Source organism: Morus notabilis, unplaced genomic scaffold (assembly GCF_000414095.1).
Source record: "Morus notabilis unplaced genomic scaffold, ASM41409v2 Scaffold634, whole genome shotgun sequence".
In the NCBI taxonomy this organism is placed as follows: domain Eukaryota; kingdom Viridiplantae; phylum Streptophyta; class Magnoliopsida; order Rosales; family Moraceae; genus Morus; species Morus notabilis.
The window spans coordinates 263804-280335 of NW_010359282.1; the positions used below are offsets into that span (position 1 = coordinate 263804).

General features: G+C 36.4%; 2 protein-coding genes and 1 pseudogene across 2 annotated transcripts; 2 read left to right on the forward strand and 1 right to left on the reverse strand.

Annotated features, from left to right (window-relative positions):
- LOC112090803 (cysteine-rich receptor-like protein kinase 10) lies at positions 1-2855 on the forward strand. Its single transcript, XM_024162940.1, has 6 exons — positions 1-62; positions 659-1154; positions 1270-1346; positions 2139-2278; positions 2416-2534; positions 2632-2855. The coding sequence occupies exons 1-6, from the start codon at positions 1-3 to the stop codon at positions 2812-2814; spliced, it is 1077 nt and encodes a 358-aa protein (XP_024018708.1). The 3' UTR covers positions 2815-2855.
- Positions 2856-5294: 2439 nt separating this feature from the next.
- Positions 5295-5780, reverse strand: LOC112090804. The gene has a single exon (XM_024162941.1). It carries the CDS (start codon positions 5778-5780, stop codon positions 5295-5297), a length of 486 nt encoding a protein of 161 aa, XP_024018709.1.
- Positions 5781-9491: 3711 nt separating this feature from the next.
- LOC112090805 lies at positions 9492-15357 on the forward strand (annotated as a pseudogene).
- Positions 15358-16532: the final 1175 nt, after the last annotated feature.

Here is a 16532-nt window from a genome sequence, read left to right on the forward strand (position 1 = left end):
ATGCAGAAAATTCCATTGCAAGTGTTTCTTTTGGATAACTGGACCAAGAAACTTCACAGCAGGCACTTGATCTACATTGACCGTCATCTATCTGCGCCAGCTGCCTGGGGGATTCTCTTTTATTATGGGGTCAAGAATATCATAATCCCGAACTTCTCACAACTAATCTGATGCAGCAGCTCATCGTCGCTTCCTTTATTAGATTTACTTATACTACTTGTTGTTTATTCTATCTTTTATTTTATTCGCTTATGTTAGCTGTCATTTGGCCTTGCTATTTGCTATCAGTCTTGTCGTTTGTTTTGTAGCTTAATAAGGCAGGTTTTGTCGTTCAGATGAGAACCATTATCCTGATTATCAATACAATTTGCTCTGAGAGTTTCCTCAGCTTCTTTGGTATTGGTTGTGACCCACTCAGGGAAACTTGGACGTTCGTCCTTTCTCCGTCCGATTTAGTCGGAAAACTGGTTTCTACTTGGCTCCTACGCCATAATCTTAAAAGAAAAATGTTTTCCATCAACACTCCCTCCCCTACGATTCTGTTAACTCCATCTTTGCTTATTACATCAATCGGGCTAATTAACGTTGGAGCCATTACTTACGAGCCTGTGTATACATAACATTTTTGCGAAAACACGACCAATGTCACCTCAAACAGCGTCTATCTATCCAATCGCAACACCCTTTTCGCTTCGCTCTCAGCCTTCGCGTCCGACGAATTCCAGAAAACTACAACCATCGCCGCCGGAGACCACTCCGCCGCCCTTTACGGGAAATTTTTCTGCCGTGGAGACCTCAACGTCACCGACTGCCACGACTGCATAAGGGTCACCGTCAAGGAACTCGAGGAGCTCTGCCCGGGGGTCAACGGAAAGGCCATGATATGGTACGACCAGTGCCAGCTGCAGTATTCCAACCACCCCTCCTTCTTGGGCACCGTGGCTACAAGGCCCTACGTTTATCTTTTGAACGCGGCGAACGTCACTGATAAAGACCGGTTCACCCTGCTGCTGAACAACACCATGAAGGAGGCGGCTGTGGAGGCAGCAAGAGGCGGGAAAAGAAGTTCGCAACCAGAGATGAAAACGTCAATGGGTTCCAGACGCTGTACAACCTCGCGCAGTGCACGCCGGACCTGTCTGGTGAGGACTGTGGTACATGTCTAACGGAAGCCATAGGAAGTCTTCCCAATTGCTGCGATGGGAGGTTAGGGGGAAGAGTTCTGTTTCCCAGTTGTAATATTAGGTACGAGGTCTACCCTTTTTACAGCCAAAATACATCGTCGCCACCCCCAGCGGCGTCCCCTCCAGCTTCGCCGCCACAACCCAGTTCCATTACGCGTTCCGGTAATTTCTTTCCATTTCTTTTAAAAAGGAAAAATAGGTTTTTTTTATTTTATTTTAAAAAACTATATAATATACAATAAATAATTGTTGCCGAAAAAAGAATCATTTACCGTGTAAATGATTTATTTACGACATATAAAAAAATAATTTATGTGGTAAAGATTAGCCGTAAATGGGTAAATAAACCATTTACATGATGAATGATTCATTTACCATATAAACTGTTATATATTTCAAATAATTTTAAAATATGCTATTTACTATATTCTCCCCTTACATAATTCACACAACTGTGCCTCCATTTGGTTCACTAATTCAAATTTTCTTTATTTGAATTTTTTATTTGAATAGAAAAATTTGAATTGTGTCGTTTAAATTGAAGTTTGAATTAGCGTTTAAATGTGCAATTAGAATTTTAATCTGAACGTGAATAAAATTGAAATTTGTATTAGTTGGGGTAAAAAGCAGTGAGTTAGCGTCTTTTTACTATTTAAAAATGGTTTGAACGGTTGAATTTAATGAGCTAAAATCTAAGCTCTCATTTGGTTCGTTGGTTCGAATCAAATTTGTTGATTTGAACTTTTTTATTTGAACCAAAAAATTCAAATTGTATGGTTTAAATTGTAGTTTGAATTGACGTTTGGATGTACATTTTGATCTAGTTGCCCATCATCTTGTCATGTGCTTTCGTTTCTTTCTTTTATGCATTTGTTTATCTGAGAGAGATTTTTATCTTGCTCTTTACGAGAACGATGTCATGTTATATGTTAATTCTAGCTAAACTGTAAGCAGGAAAGAAAAGAGTATCGTCGGTGATCATTATTGTTGCCAGTGTAGTCCCGTTCTTGTCACTGCATTGCTAGTTGCCACAGGTTACTACTTTCGCATAAGAGCCAGAAAGAAGCACAATGCTCACATTGAGCAAGACAATGGTGAAGAGAACTTCTTAATCTAGTTTGTTATATATGGAATCATACGTGGTTATTTTATCATTCTAATTATACGTTCTACAGGTTCGTGATTTTTTAGCAATAATTTTTTTTTTTTATTATTTGTGTTTGAGTTGCAGCTGCGAATGATATAACGGTAGAGTCCTTGCAGTTCGATTTTAAAACTATGGAAACCGCCACAAGCAAGTTTTCTGATGATAACGTGTTAGGAGAAGGTGGATTTGGTAAAGTATACAAGGTACGTACATGGGCAAATGTCGTTCCCTTTTACATGCAAGTGTATGTCAAGCCTAAAGAGAAATGAAGTGATTTTATAAGCTATATATTTTGATCAGGGAAAGCTTCAAGACGGACGAGAAATAGCTGTCAAGAGGTTATCCAAAAGCTCTGGACAAGGTGCAACCGAATTTAAGAATGAGGTTGTATTGGTAGCCAAGCTTCAACACATAAATCTTGTGAGTCTTTTGGGATTTCGCTTGGAAGGAGATGAAAAGATACTTGTAATGCCCCAACATTAAACTGGTTTAAGGCCGAATTTAGTGAGGTGTTGCTACTTAAAACATATTTCTATACTTAAAACAATGTCATTTTTAAGATGTGGAAACTTGTAGTTGATTTTATCACAAAATTTTTGTAAAAGTTTTTGAACAAAATGAGTCAATACACAAAATGATTACAACCACAAATCTTAAGCATTAGACATTTTGGGCTCATCTATTGTTTGGAAGTACATGTAAGCAAGTTGCCAAATGTAAGACTTGGAGTACTCAGTCAACCTTGAAAATCATTTTTTTACTCATCGGTAACAACATCATCTGCATCACAAGGTAAAACTAATAAGCAAAAACTCAGTAAGTAGATTTCAAATAAAGTATCTAAAATCTCTGTGGCTGAAATCTCTTTGTTAAACATTGTTCATAAACTTTCATATTTATTCTTAATTTAGGTATGATACAGAACTTCGGTTCTAAGTAAGCCTCTTTTTCTCTTATGATATAGGACCTTCTCTAATTTTGGCCAATTCTCTTCTCTTAAACACTAAGCGGGGTTTTTAGAATCTCTTTCTCTTATGATCAAAAAGAGACTTCCCACTAGCATTTTTCTCTAGTTGTCTCAAAGAGACAGTTACTCTAATTTGGGGCACCGGTCCTTCGCATCCATGCTTACCCAGCTACTCATCCATATACCATACCATAAAATCTCTTAAAACATAAAAACATAATATGCAAATTTCATAATATCTGTCAAATTAATCAATCATGAATACTCTTTGAACATAATCATATAAGAATTTCATAAGAGAATAAACTTACATAATCACATTTCTGAACAAGTTATTTCGTCAAATAGGTCTTGTGATGCAGTTTTGAAAATGCTTTAATTCTACTTACTTGAATTTCGATCACCACTTTACAAGCACAAACTAGCTGGTTGTGGGGAGCCTTCAATGTGCTAATTAACCTTTAAAAATCATAGCTTTCAAAAATCACATTCATATCATCACTTAACAAAATACATAACTATGCATTGCTACGAAAATATTCATAACAAATTCATCAAAACTCAAAATATTATAAGACGAGTGGCAAACAAAAGTAGACTCAAAACCCTCTTTTTAGAGCTACTAAATGATAGGTTTCAGATTTTTAAACTAACCAAAAACAACCTGAAATCCGGATTGAAGTATAATCTAGTCAGGAAAATGACAGCTTTTTAGCTGAACTTATAAAATTCATAACTAAATATAGAAAATTCCATTTAGAGTTATTAAAAAATTCACGTAAACCTTGAGATGTATAATTTAATAGAAAATAATATGATCAGTCAAACTCATAAATATATATAGCACGAAAATAAAATCTACATAAGCTGTACAAAAGACTTATATTTGAACATTTCATCAAATACCTAGCATGCAGATCTTAATATTCAAAGACCACTCTCAAATACATGAATCGCCATCCTAATATGAGTTTATCTTCAAATGATCATCAATAATATCAAGCTAAAATCATTAATTTCACCCAGAAGCTAATATTTAAACCAAAACCTCAAGAAACTCATTTTTAAGTGTCTACAACCAACATGCATGATAAGCCACATCAAAAATCTGAATCTCAAGTAGGATTTCAACATCTTAATCTCTGAAATCTTAGTTTCTACAAAGAAAGAAGTTACCTCAAAGAAAACTTGTTCCCAAGTGAATAGAAGCTCAAAACGTTGGTGGTTATTTTTGGTTCTTGGTTGAAAAACGAGTTGAAATGGGCTGGTTGAGTTTTTATCTCATTCTCTCATGAAAACCTAGGTTTGATTATGAGTTTTGGGTGAGAAAAGGAGTGAGAAGATAGAAGAAAATGTTATGATCGGAGTTCTATGGTTTTTTGCTTAAATAGACCAAAAAATGAAGTCCAAACATGATAGAAACCAAGCAACAATAAAGTGACCATATAGTAGGACAAGTGTCTAAGTTTTTCTAAGCCTCTAATAGCTGTCCTAACCTCATAAAATCAGCTCTAAAGTCTCTATTTGTCTTCTTCAATTAGGTGCCTAAAATTCACTCAATTTGCTGACATAGACTTCTCTCACAGAAGCTCAAACTAGCAACTATGTCCTCAACACATTTATATAAAATTATATAATAAAAATATAAAATAATTGTTCATCATTAAATCAATCATAATAGAGGTAAAATATCATATCAAATAATGATAATAATTATCATTTTTTTCTTCATAAGTTTAGCACATTGAGTTTCCACATCGAGTTAGTTGCACTGCACATTAAAATTGAAAACTTGATTAGCAAAGCTATAAGTTTAATAAAATCATATGATAGCTATAATAATAAAATATAATGTCAACAAATAACTTTGAGATAAATGGCAAATATGATGCATGATTTTAATTTACTAAATATATTTATTTTTGGCTTAAGGCTTAATTAAATCTCGGGTATTACAATTATCCCCTCCTTAACAAATTTCATCCTTGAAATTTGGCTAACCAAAAAGTTTTGGATACTTGATCTTCATCTCATCCTCTTTTTCCCAAGTAGCTTCCTCTACTAATTGATTTCTCCAAAGAACCTTTACCAAAGGAATGCTCTTGTTTCTTAATTCCTTAAGTCTTCTATCAAGAATTTGAACTAGTTTTTCTTCATATCTCAAATTTGGTTTTAACTCCGAAGCTTCATACTTCAAAACATGAGATAGATCAGCTATATACTTGCAGAGCATAGAAACATGAAATGTACCATGAATACTAGACAATGATGATGGAAGAGCTAACTCATAAGCAAGTTTTCCTACTCTTTTTAAAATCTCAAAATGCCCTATATACCTAGGATTGAGCTTTCTGTTCTGTCCAAATCTCATAACTCCCTTCATTGGAGCAACTTTAAGAAAGACCTTGTTACCAACTTCAAATTCAAGATCCCTTTTACACTTATTGGCATAACTCTTCTGTCGACTTTGAGCTGTTTTCATTCTTTTTCAAATCTTGTCAATGGCGTCAACTGTTTTCTGAACAAATTTTGGACTCAAGACTATATTTTATCCAACCTCATTCTAATGAATTAGAGATCTGCACTTTCTACCATACAACGCCTCTTATGGAGCCATACTAATAGTTGAATGATAACTACTATTGTAGGAGAACTCAACTAAAGGTAGCTTTCTATCCCATGAAGTTGAAAAATCAAGAACAGAAGCTCTAAGCATGTCCTCTAGAGTCTGGATAGTTCTTTCTGATTGCCCGTCGGTTTGAGGATGATAAGCCGTGCTGAAAGACAAGCGCGTTCCTATAGCTGAATGCAAAGTTTTCTAAAATGTTGAAGTGAATTTTAGGTCACGATCAGAAATAATGGACACAGGTGAACCATGAAGCCTGATAATCTCTTCGATATAAAGCTGTGCATACTAATCCATACTGAAAGTATTCCGTATTGGAAGAAAGTGAGAAGACTTTGTAAGTCGATCTACAGTAACCCAAATAGCATTAAACTTCTTCTGTGTCCTTGGCAATCCTATGACAAAATTCATGGTAACATGCTCATATTTCCATTATGGGATAAAAGGTGGTTTCAACTTCCCTGAAGGTCTCTGATGTTCTATCTTGACTTGCTAACATGTGAGACATTTCTAAACATACTTTGCTACTTCGTACTTCATCTTTGGCCACCAAAAATGGAGTCTCAAATCTTTATACATTTTTGTGCTCCCTGGATGAACTGAGTAAGGAAATGAATGAGCCTCATCTAAAATCTCCTTCTTCAATTCTTTAATTTTGGGCGCACACAGCCTATTACCACAAAAGATCACACCCTTATCAGATACTTGAAAGTAATTCTTTTTGCCAGCTTGAACCTTATTTTTTCATACGAACCAAATATGGATCGGAATCTTAACTTTGCTTAATTTTATCGATGATACTTGGCTGCAACACTAAAGATGAAAGCTTAGACTTTATTTCTTGAGAAACCACTTTAATTTCTGTTATACTTATGTCTGCAAATGAAGATTGTTATTCTGAACCAACAACAGCTGACTTCCAACTAAGAGCATCTACCACCATATTAGCCTTGCCAGGATGATAATTAATAACACAATCATAATCCTTAACCAATTCTAACCATCTTCGCTGTCTCATATTCAATTCCTTCTGTGTGAATAAATACTTCAAACTCTTGTAGTTAGAATATATCTCACAGTGCTAACCATAAAGATAGTGACGCCAAATCTTGAGAGCATAGACAACAACATCTAGCTCTAAATCGTTAGTAGGGTAATTCTTCTCATAGCTTTTCAACTGATATGAAGCATAAGGCTATCACCTTCCCATTTTACATAAGCATGCAACCCAAACCATTCTTTGAAGCATCGCTATAGATAGCAAAACCATCAGTCCCTGATGGAAGAGCTAACACCGGAGCAGAGATCAAGTGCTTCTTTAATTCCTGAAAACTTTTTTTCACATGCATCAAACCAAGTGAACTTCACATTCTTCCTCGTCAAAGTAGTTAGAGGAGTAGCAATTTTAGAGAAACCTTCAATAAACCGTCTATAGTAGCCTGCCAAGCCTAAGAAACTACGAACTTCAGAGACATTGTTTGGTCTAGGCCAAACACTAACAACTTTGACTTTGCTAGGATCCATAGAAATTCCATCCTTTGAAATAGTATGACCAAGAAAAGATACTTTCTCTAATCAAAACTCACACTTCTTGAATTTTACAAATAGTTACTTCTCCTTCAAAATTTGCAAAACTATTCTCAAGTGTTCAAAACTATTCTCAAGTATGTCAACAATAAAAATAATGACAAACTTATCAAGAAAATCCTTAAACACACGGTTCATCAAATCCATGAAAGCCGCTGGAGCATTGGTTAATCCAAATGGCATAACCAAAAACTCATAATGTCCATGCCGTGTTCTGAAAGCTCTCTTGGGTATATATGATTCCTTCACCTTTAATTGATGATAGTCGGACCTTAAATCAATCTTTGAAAACACCGTTGCTCCTTGCAACTGATCAAACAAATCATCAATCTGAGGAAAAAGGATACTTGTTCCTTACTGCGACTTTATTTAATTCTCAATAATCAATACAAAGTCGCATCGAACCATTCTTCTTTTTCACAAAAAGAACCAGTAAACTGGCTGATGGCCTAGATAGGATGTGGAGAGTGCATCCTTGGGGGCATTTCCGAAACCTAGCCCGGGGGTGATTAGGCTTGTGCATGTGGTTGTGTAAGTAATTTATCATACTATAAATTACTTGTTGATGCCTGTAATATGTAGATTTTCAGTTATATTTCCTTTGAGAAAAAGAATGTGAGGTTCCGGCTATTGTGTTGGAACTGAATGTCTTATTATTCATTTATTTATTTATTTACTTGCTTACCCATTTATTTATTCATTTATTTATAAAGCTATTTCAAAATATATCCTACTGGGCCTTTCACTCACGTTTATTTATTTTATAAATGTTAAACCCATCCCAGGCGATTATAGAAGCAGCGCGGAGTAGCTGAGTTGCTACCACCTGAGTTGGTTAGGATTGTGTTCATTCTCCCTGTGTGTGAATGTAAGAATTTGTAAATTCTGTAAACTCTGATATTTAGATTTCTATATTGTGGTTGATGACTGTAATGTTATTTACACGTTCATGTATGTACGATACTGAAGATCTTGTGGATAGATCTTGTAATTTATTTTCTACACAATAGTGGGGCTCGTTTGGGAATTTCCTTAATATTTTATTCTCAATTGCGTTTAACCCCTAATCGAGCCTCCACGTCACCAACCCCTGCTCCGGGGCGTGACATACTGTGAGGACATTTTGAGGGATGAAGGTTTGAGACAGATTGGTGTGCTTAGTGTGAAAATCTTGCAGACGATTCGCATGGTGAATGTCAATACTTGACTGTAAAGGAATACTACAAAGTCGGGTGGTGCCCACTGAACAAGTCCTCTAAGGAGACTCAACACAACGACGTACGATCAACGAGGGAGTATTGAGTGTGTAAGACCGTTATTGGTGTTTGTAATCTTTTAATCTTAGTGGATTTTTCATTGTCTGGGCGTGTCCCCGTAGAGTAGGTGTGCGTACCGAACTGCGACATCATTTTCGTGTGTCTCTATTGTTTCTGTATTATTATTTTCTGCATAACTTCTTTGCAATATGATTTACTGAATACACAATCCTAAATACTTAACATGTCCTCAGTGTCTCAACCAGCGGATCCGTCGTGCTCTTATCATCGGACTCCAATTGACGTTGAACAATGTATTGCAGGACCATAATTGAGCAAAAATAATGTTAATGTAGGATATGTTGTAGGATAATATATTCCAAATATCATATTATTTCGTCGGATCATTTTGTTGGACTTTTCTCCGTCTGTCCCAGTCCTCTCACTGTCCCACCCCCACTTTTTCTTCTTCCATTTCTTTTTTCTTTCTGAAACTCATTTAAAATTATTTTTGTCCACAACCTCCTCTTAAATTGATTAGGACAGACCACCTAGCTATTTGTTGTTTGTTTCTTTCTCAGTGGAGCCCGCCAGACGAGGAAAATCTGGCTTGATCGTCTAGTCAATGAGTTCCTTTTGCAACTCCATTTTCCGTACATCTTCCTCACTGGCCTCCATTTCCTTTTATCAGCAATATCATATGATTTGCCCAACCAACAACAAAATGGTTTTCATTAACGCTTGCAACAGAAACTTTCTGTTTCTCTCTTTGCTTTTTTCGGTCTGCCTAATTAATGTTGGAGCCATTGACCCGACTTACCTCTACAATTTCTTCACAAACACGACCCTTAATTCCACCGAAAACCGCATCTACCGATCCAATCTCAACAGCCTTCTCTCTTCCCTCTCTTCCAACGACACCCGCGAATTCCACAACGCCTCCACTGGCAACGTCGTCTACGGCCTCTTCCTCTGCTGCGGTGATGTCAATGCTACCGCCTGTTGTGAAAAATCGTAACGCAAGTATACGCTGTTGTAATCAAATAATATAATAGTGAATAAGAATATTATCCCATGAGAATTATTGTTTACTAATTACTGAAATTATATTAACCCTAATTTTATTTAAATAATTGAAAAGAGAGTTTATAAAATTAAGTAAAGTAAAACTAAAACAATTAAATAAATCAAACAACGCTAAGCAATGGAATAAAATTTAATAGATTAAGACTCTAGGGTTTCTGATTTCACCAAAATTAACCACGTTCAAATTCCTATAATTTAAAAATATTAACATTCAATCTTATACTGACAGCAATTTCTCTAAAGCAATTATTATTCTTTCTCAAGCAACAATAATATTAATCCAACAAGCAAACTCTACATCTCTGTCAGACTTCTAAACCTGTTAAAAATCATTAAGTTAGACAAATTCAAAAGAACTGCACAAGTATCATAGATATCTCTATCCTATGAATAACTCATAGTATTTCAATTAAGAGCTTATTTAATTATCACCTCTCACTCTCAAATCAAATAAAAAATCATGTAATAGTTGGCCAAACATTCACAAAGATTAAGAATAAATTGAAATACTCAGCATATATGGATTAAACATCAATTACATAAAAAAGAATGAGAATTTGAACATTCATAATCCGGCTACATCGTAGCCCTAGAAAAAGAAATTAGTTCATCTCTAAAAAAAATAAATTCCTAAACAAAGTCTTAATCATCGGAAAGGAAAGAAAAGAACTAGTTTGGAGTTGAATTGAAGCGTCTCCGTACTCAATTCTCCTTTCTCTTCTTGAATCTTCTCTCAAAAGTCAGCCGTCACTCTACAGTCCCAATAGCCCCTTTAATTGCCCTAGGATCATCTATTTATACATTTTGGAGCATTAGGATCAACACGGGTAAGTTTTCTCATGATTGGCTTGCAAAACGCATCTTTTCTCGTGTCGTAGCACCGCGGCGCTGAGCTCCTAGCGCTGCGGCGTTGGCTGTGAAAAATCATAGGCTCCAAAACGCTGTCATGGGCGCCAAAACGCTATCCATTCTACCAAAATGTCCTGGTTCCGTAAAACTTAGCGCCAAAACGCTACAAATTGGCGCCTAAGCATTATGTTTGCTGATTTTTCTACCAAAAGTTGTCCAAAAGCTTTCAAATCATAGACTTTCACTTAACCTTCAAACAAAGAACGAAAACACACATAAAAACTAACAAAAACCTCAAAAACCAACTAGATATTAAGTGTAAAACCATACTAAATGAGTAAAACTCACTCATCACCGCCTGCCGAGACTGCGTTAAGTTCACTGTCAAAGACGTCGTCATACGGTTTCCTACGGAGGAATTGGCCATGTTATGGTATGATGAGTGCCTGCTGCGCTACTACAACACCTCTTTCTTCGGCCAAGTGGCTACAAGGCCCCACATATATCTTTTGAACACGGCGAACGTCACTGATAAAGACCGGTTTTCCCGGCTGCTAAACAACACCATGAAGGAGGCGGCCGTGGAGGCTGCCAGAGGTGGGCTCGGGGAAAAGAAGTTTGCAACGAGAGATGGAAACATCAATGGGTTCCAGACTCTGTACAACCTGGTGCAGTGCACGCCGGACCTGTTGGGTGAGGACTGTGGTACATGTCTAACGGAAGCCATAGGAAGACTTCCCGAGTACTGCGATGGGAAGTTAGGGGGAAGAGTTTTGTTTCCCAGTTGTAATGTTAGGTACGAAATCTACCCTTTTTACAGCCAAAATACATCGTCGCTGCCCCCAGTGGCGTCCCCTCCAGCTTCGCCGCCACCACCCAGTTCCATTACGCGTTCTGGTAATTTCTTTCCATTTCTTTTAAAAAAGAAAAATAGTTTTTTTTTTAATTTTAAAAAACTATATAATATCAAAAACCAACTAGATATTAAGTGTAAAACCATACTAAATGAGTAAAACTCACTCATCACCGCCTGCCGAGACTGCGTTAAGTTCACTGTCAAAGACGTCGTCATACGGTTTCCTACGGAGGAATTGGCCATGTTATGGTATGATGAGTGCCTGCTGCGCTACTACAACACCTCTTTCTTCGGCCAAGTGGCTACAAGGCCCCACATATATCTTTTGAACACGGCGAACGTCACTGATAAAGACCGGTTTTCCCGGCTGCTAAACAACACCATGAAGGAGGCGGCCGTGGAGGCTGCCAGAGGTGGGCTCGGGGAAAAGAAGTTTGCAACGAGAGATGGAAACATCAATGGGTTCCAGACTCTGTACAACCTGGTGCAGTGCACGCCGGACCTGTTGGGTGAGGACTGTGGTACATGTCTAACGGAAGCCATAGGAAGACTTCCCGAGTACTGCGATGGGAAGTTAGGGGGAAGAGTTTTGTTTCCCAGTTGTAATGTTAGGTACGAAATCTACCCTTTTTACAGCCAAAATACATCGTCGCTGCCCCCAGTGGCGTCCCCTCCAGCTTCGCCGCCACCACCCAGTTCCATTACGCGTTCTGGTAATTTCTTTCCATTTCTTTTAAAAAAGAAAAATAGTTTTTTTTTTAATTTTAAAAAACTATATAATATACAATAAATAATTGTTACTGAAAAAATAATTTTTATTTTTATTTTTAAGTAGATAATTATTGGTGCCTGCTGCTTGGAAATGGAACGTCCATAACTATTAGTTTATCTCTATATAGCTTGTAAGTTAATTTAATCCTGTATTTACTTATAATTCCATGATGATTTAATTAAATAGAAGGATATTGTAATAACTAGTAATAAAGTTTTCTTTTTTTAAGCAGCAAAACACTAGAAAAGTAATTTGGTTATTTCTCATTATAATACCATCTACATAGATAACTAAACACTAAAAAGAGACCATCAACGTGTCAGTGTAGTAAGAAGGATCCCTTTTTTCTTCTCCTTTGAGAAGCTATGTAGGATTTGATACTCCAAAGCTAAAGCTGAAAGTTTGGGCTGACTGGCCCGTCTGAGTCCGAGCCTGCAGCTTGAACAGAATATTGGGTCGAGCTGACTCGGTCTTAAAAATAAGAAGATCGGTCTAGTTCAGTCTTAAAGTCTGACAGCTTTAGGGTTGGGCCGGGCAGGGCTAGCCTAGCCCTAACTTTTACAAAAAAAAAAAAATGAAAATTAAATAAAATAGAAGCACTTCAGGCCGGCTTGGCCCGGCTCTAAAATATTTTAGGGTGTAGTGTCGGCCCAGCCCAGCCTAGAAGTTAAGACCGGGGCGGGCCCAGCTCAGACCAACAGTGACGGGCTCAGGCCGTGACCCGTTTAGCTCGATCCAAACTTACAACTCTATCCACAGCCACACTTTAAAACCCTTGTCATGGATTTTCAAAATAATAAAGAAATAGAAATGGAATGATAGCAATGATTTTTTTTTTTTTTTTTTTTTTAGCGAACAAAATACTAAAGAGGATTAATGGTCTACAGTATTATTATTTTACTTTGTTTTCAATTTCATTCTTTTTCATTACATTCATTTACAATTTGTTAAAGGCGCCGTTAATGTTTCTTCTCTATGCGAACACTGGGGCACGTTTCCAATTTCTAATTGTGTCCTGGTATTTCTCTATGTATAACATCAGCCAGGAGGGGGAAAAAAAAAAAATCTCAGCTTAAAGTTTTCAAATTAGGAATCATGTTCTTACCTTGCTTTGAAAATCGAGGAAATTGTTGCCAATGTCTGCTTGTGTTTCTAGACCTTTACGTAGACTTTTTCGTGCTCATGTCATTTTCTGGTCTTCAATTGGCTCATCCATTTTTTTTTCCATAATAAAGATTCCCTATTTTTTTTTTCCTTCACAATTCATGTTATCTTGTTTAGATAGATGACCTGTTCGTTCAAGATTATAACTAATTTGATATTTTTGTTGTTGCAGGAAAAAGTAAAATATCGACCGGAACAATTGTGGCCATTAATTGTTGTCCCAATCGCTGTTTGTATTGTAGTACTGTTAATATTTGGATTCTGTTTCCTACGGAAGCGAGGGAAAAAAAAAAAGTACAACTCTGTAGACAACAAAAATGGTAGATGACAAATTAAAGTTTAACATCAAAACTTGAATTGTCTTTTATTTGTCACGTGTGTACACAATAAATTGTAAGTAACATTTGGATCGAATATGCAGATGGTGAAATTACAACAATTGAGTCCTTGCAATTTGATTTGGCTACAATCGAATCAGCCACAAACAAGTTCTCAGCTGAAAACAAATTGGGTGAGGGAGGATTCGGTGAGGTTTTCAAGGTATGTCTCTCATTTGTAGCATATCACTTGTATAACCAATGTTGAAAATTGTAGTACTAGAAACTCTCCGTAATTATTTTAAAATACATTCTCAGGGCATACTTCATGACGAGAAACAAATAGCTGTGAAGAGGCTATCAAAAAGTTCGGTGCAAGGAGCAGAAGAATTTAAGAATGAAGTTGTACTACTAGCTAAGCTTCAACACAGGAACCTTGTGAGATTATTGGGATTTTGTTTGGAAGGAGAAGAGAAGTTGCTCGTCTATGAATTTGTTCCCAACAAAAGCCTTGACTATTTTCTATATGGTGACCTATAAATTTTGGAAAATCCCGGCCGTTAGATGCTTATTCTTTAGGAATGTATCTAATTGTCTTTTCAAATTGAAGCAGCTCAAACTTTTTCTATTAAATGTGGCAGACCCTGAAAATTAAACAAGGAGAATTGGATTGGTCAAGACGACACAAGATAATTGGAGGGATTGCTCGAGGAACTCTATATCTTCACGAGGACACTCAACTTAGAATTATACATCGTGATCTTAAAGCTAGTAACATATTGTTAGATGCTGATATGAACTCAAAGATTTCCGACTTCGGTATGGCAAGGATTTTTGAAGTTCATCAAACTCAAGGAAATACAAGTAGAATCGTTGGAACATAGTAAGTTCAACTAATTTTTCTCATCAAATTAAAATATGACAAAGACCAAGGAGTCACATAGGCAGACAAAAATCCAACATCAGTAACTGATATATTAATATACATACTATTTGCAGTGGTTATATGTCTCCGGAGTATGCAATGCATGGGCAGTTCTCCATCAAATCTGATGTGTATAGTTTTGGAGTTTTAATCCTAGAAATTATCAGTGGCAAAAAGAACAGTAGTTTTTACGAATCAGACTACGTGGAGGACCTGTTGAGCTATGTGAGTATTCTATTCTTATGCTCAGGTACAAAAATGCGAGCCCTTTTGGAATTACTCTCGTATAATAACTTATGTACATGCAGGCTTGGAAGCTTTGGAAGGAAGGAACTCCCTTGAATGATGGATTCTTATTCAGAGAATGAAGTTGTTAAATGCATCCATATTGGCTTACTATGTGTTCAAGAAGATCCCGAAGATAGACCAACCATGAAAACAATAGTCCTTATGTTTAACAGTTACTCAGTCACACTACCGGCACCTGGAAAGCCAGCATTTTACAATAGAACGGAGTCGGACATGCCAGCAATGGAAATGAAGTTCGATCAATCTACGAGTACTGCCGGATGTCCATTATCTATGAATGAAGCATCAATAACCGAGTTATACCCTCGCTAATTAGTAATTAGACTAAATTTGGTTTCTGTATTAAGTTATGGACGAAGCCTATATCATTTTATGAAGTCATGTGTGAAAATATGACTAAATTATTCTACAGCTACTGTGACGACCCTTAAATGCGGCCGCCACTGTAGCTTAAACTTTAACTTGTACTTACTAGGGTTTCTTAAAATTTACGGAACATTTTTTTTTTAAATATAAGAAGGAATACTTTCATAATTCGTAACAATAATTTCAAAAGAATGAATCACTAAATTACTTAAAGCTTTTCTTAATTTTAGTTAAGATAAAACCTTCTAAAAATATCTTTCGAACTGAGTGACATTTGAACTCTTGTTTCACATACTCTTTAAAAGCCTTTCTAAAACTAGCCAATACATTCAGGCCATCTAATTTGACCTTAAAACGAATTTCATGAGAAATCTTAAATTCAAGTACTTCTAAAGTCCTTTCAAAATCAATCATTTAAACCGTCATGTTTAAAATTCGTTTATTTGTTGCATGCACTATTACAACGCTCTAAAACTTAAATACTCAAAACTAGGGTTGTTAGCTACAACCTTGGTTTTCTTAACATACATATGTACGTATACTTTTTAAACATACATACTTGAACCCTTTCGCCCGCCGCTCACCATTGCCCTTCAAGAATTGCTGATAGGTTTCTTACCTACAGCATGAACATATCTGATTTAGCTTTCGCTCAGCAAGTAGGAACTATATCTCGCAAAATAACTGTGAGTACACATGAATAAATATGCATGAGCTGATTATGCTTAATTATAATGTCTTATCATAGTCTTATTATCTTATCTTATCTTTCTTACTAATGGGCCCGAGTGCTCGCGTACCACTTGCGCGCAATCATCGGAGCGTGAGGGTTTGCAAGGTCCCCTACGACACCGTGATTATAACTTGAATGCCTCCCTTAAGTCGGAGGATATTATCGTTATTTTCTTTTTCTCCCTTATGGAGCTTGAGTTACCTCCCTTGTGGAGGCTGGTACGGCACTCAACTGATATTATTCTTATAAGTTCCTCTTGACTTATTAAGGTGTATGCAATATGACATAACAGAGCATATTATAACATGAAATGTACTCAAACACATATACTTCATGTGCACTGCTTAAGTGTATGCAGTATGATCTAACATAGTATACATAACATTAA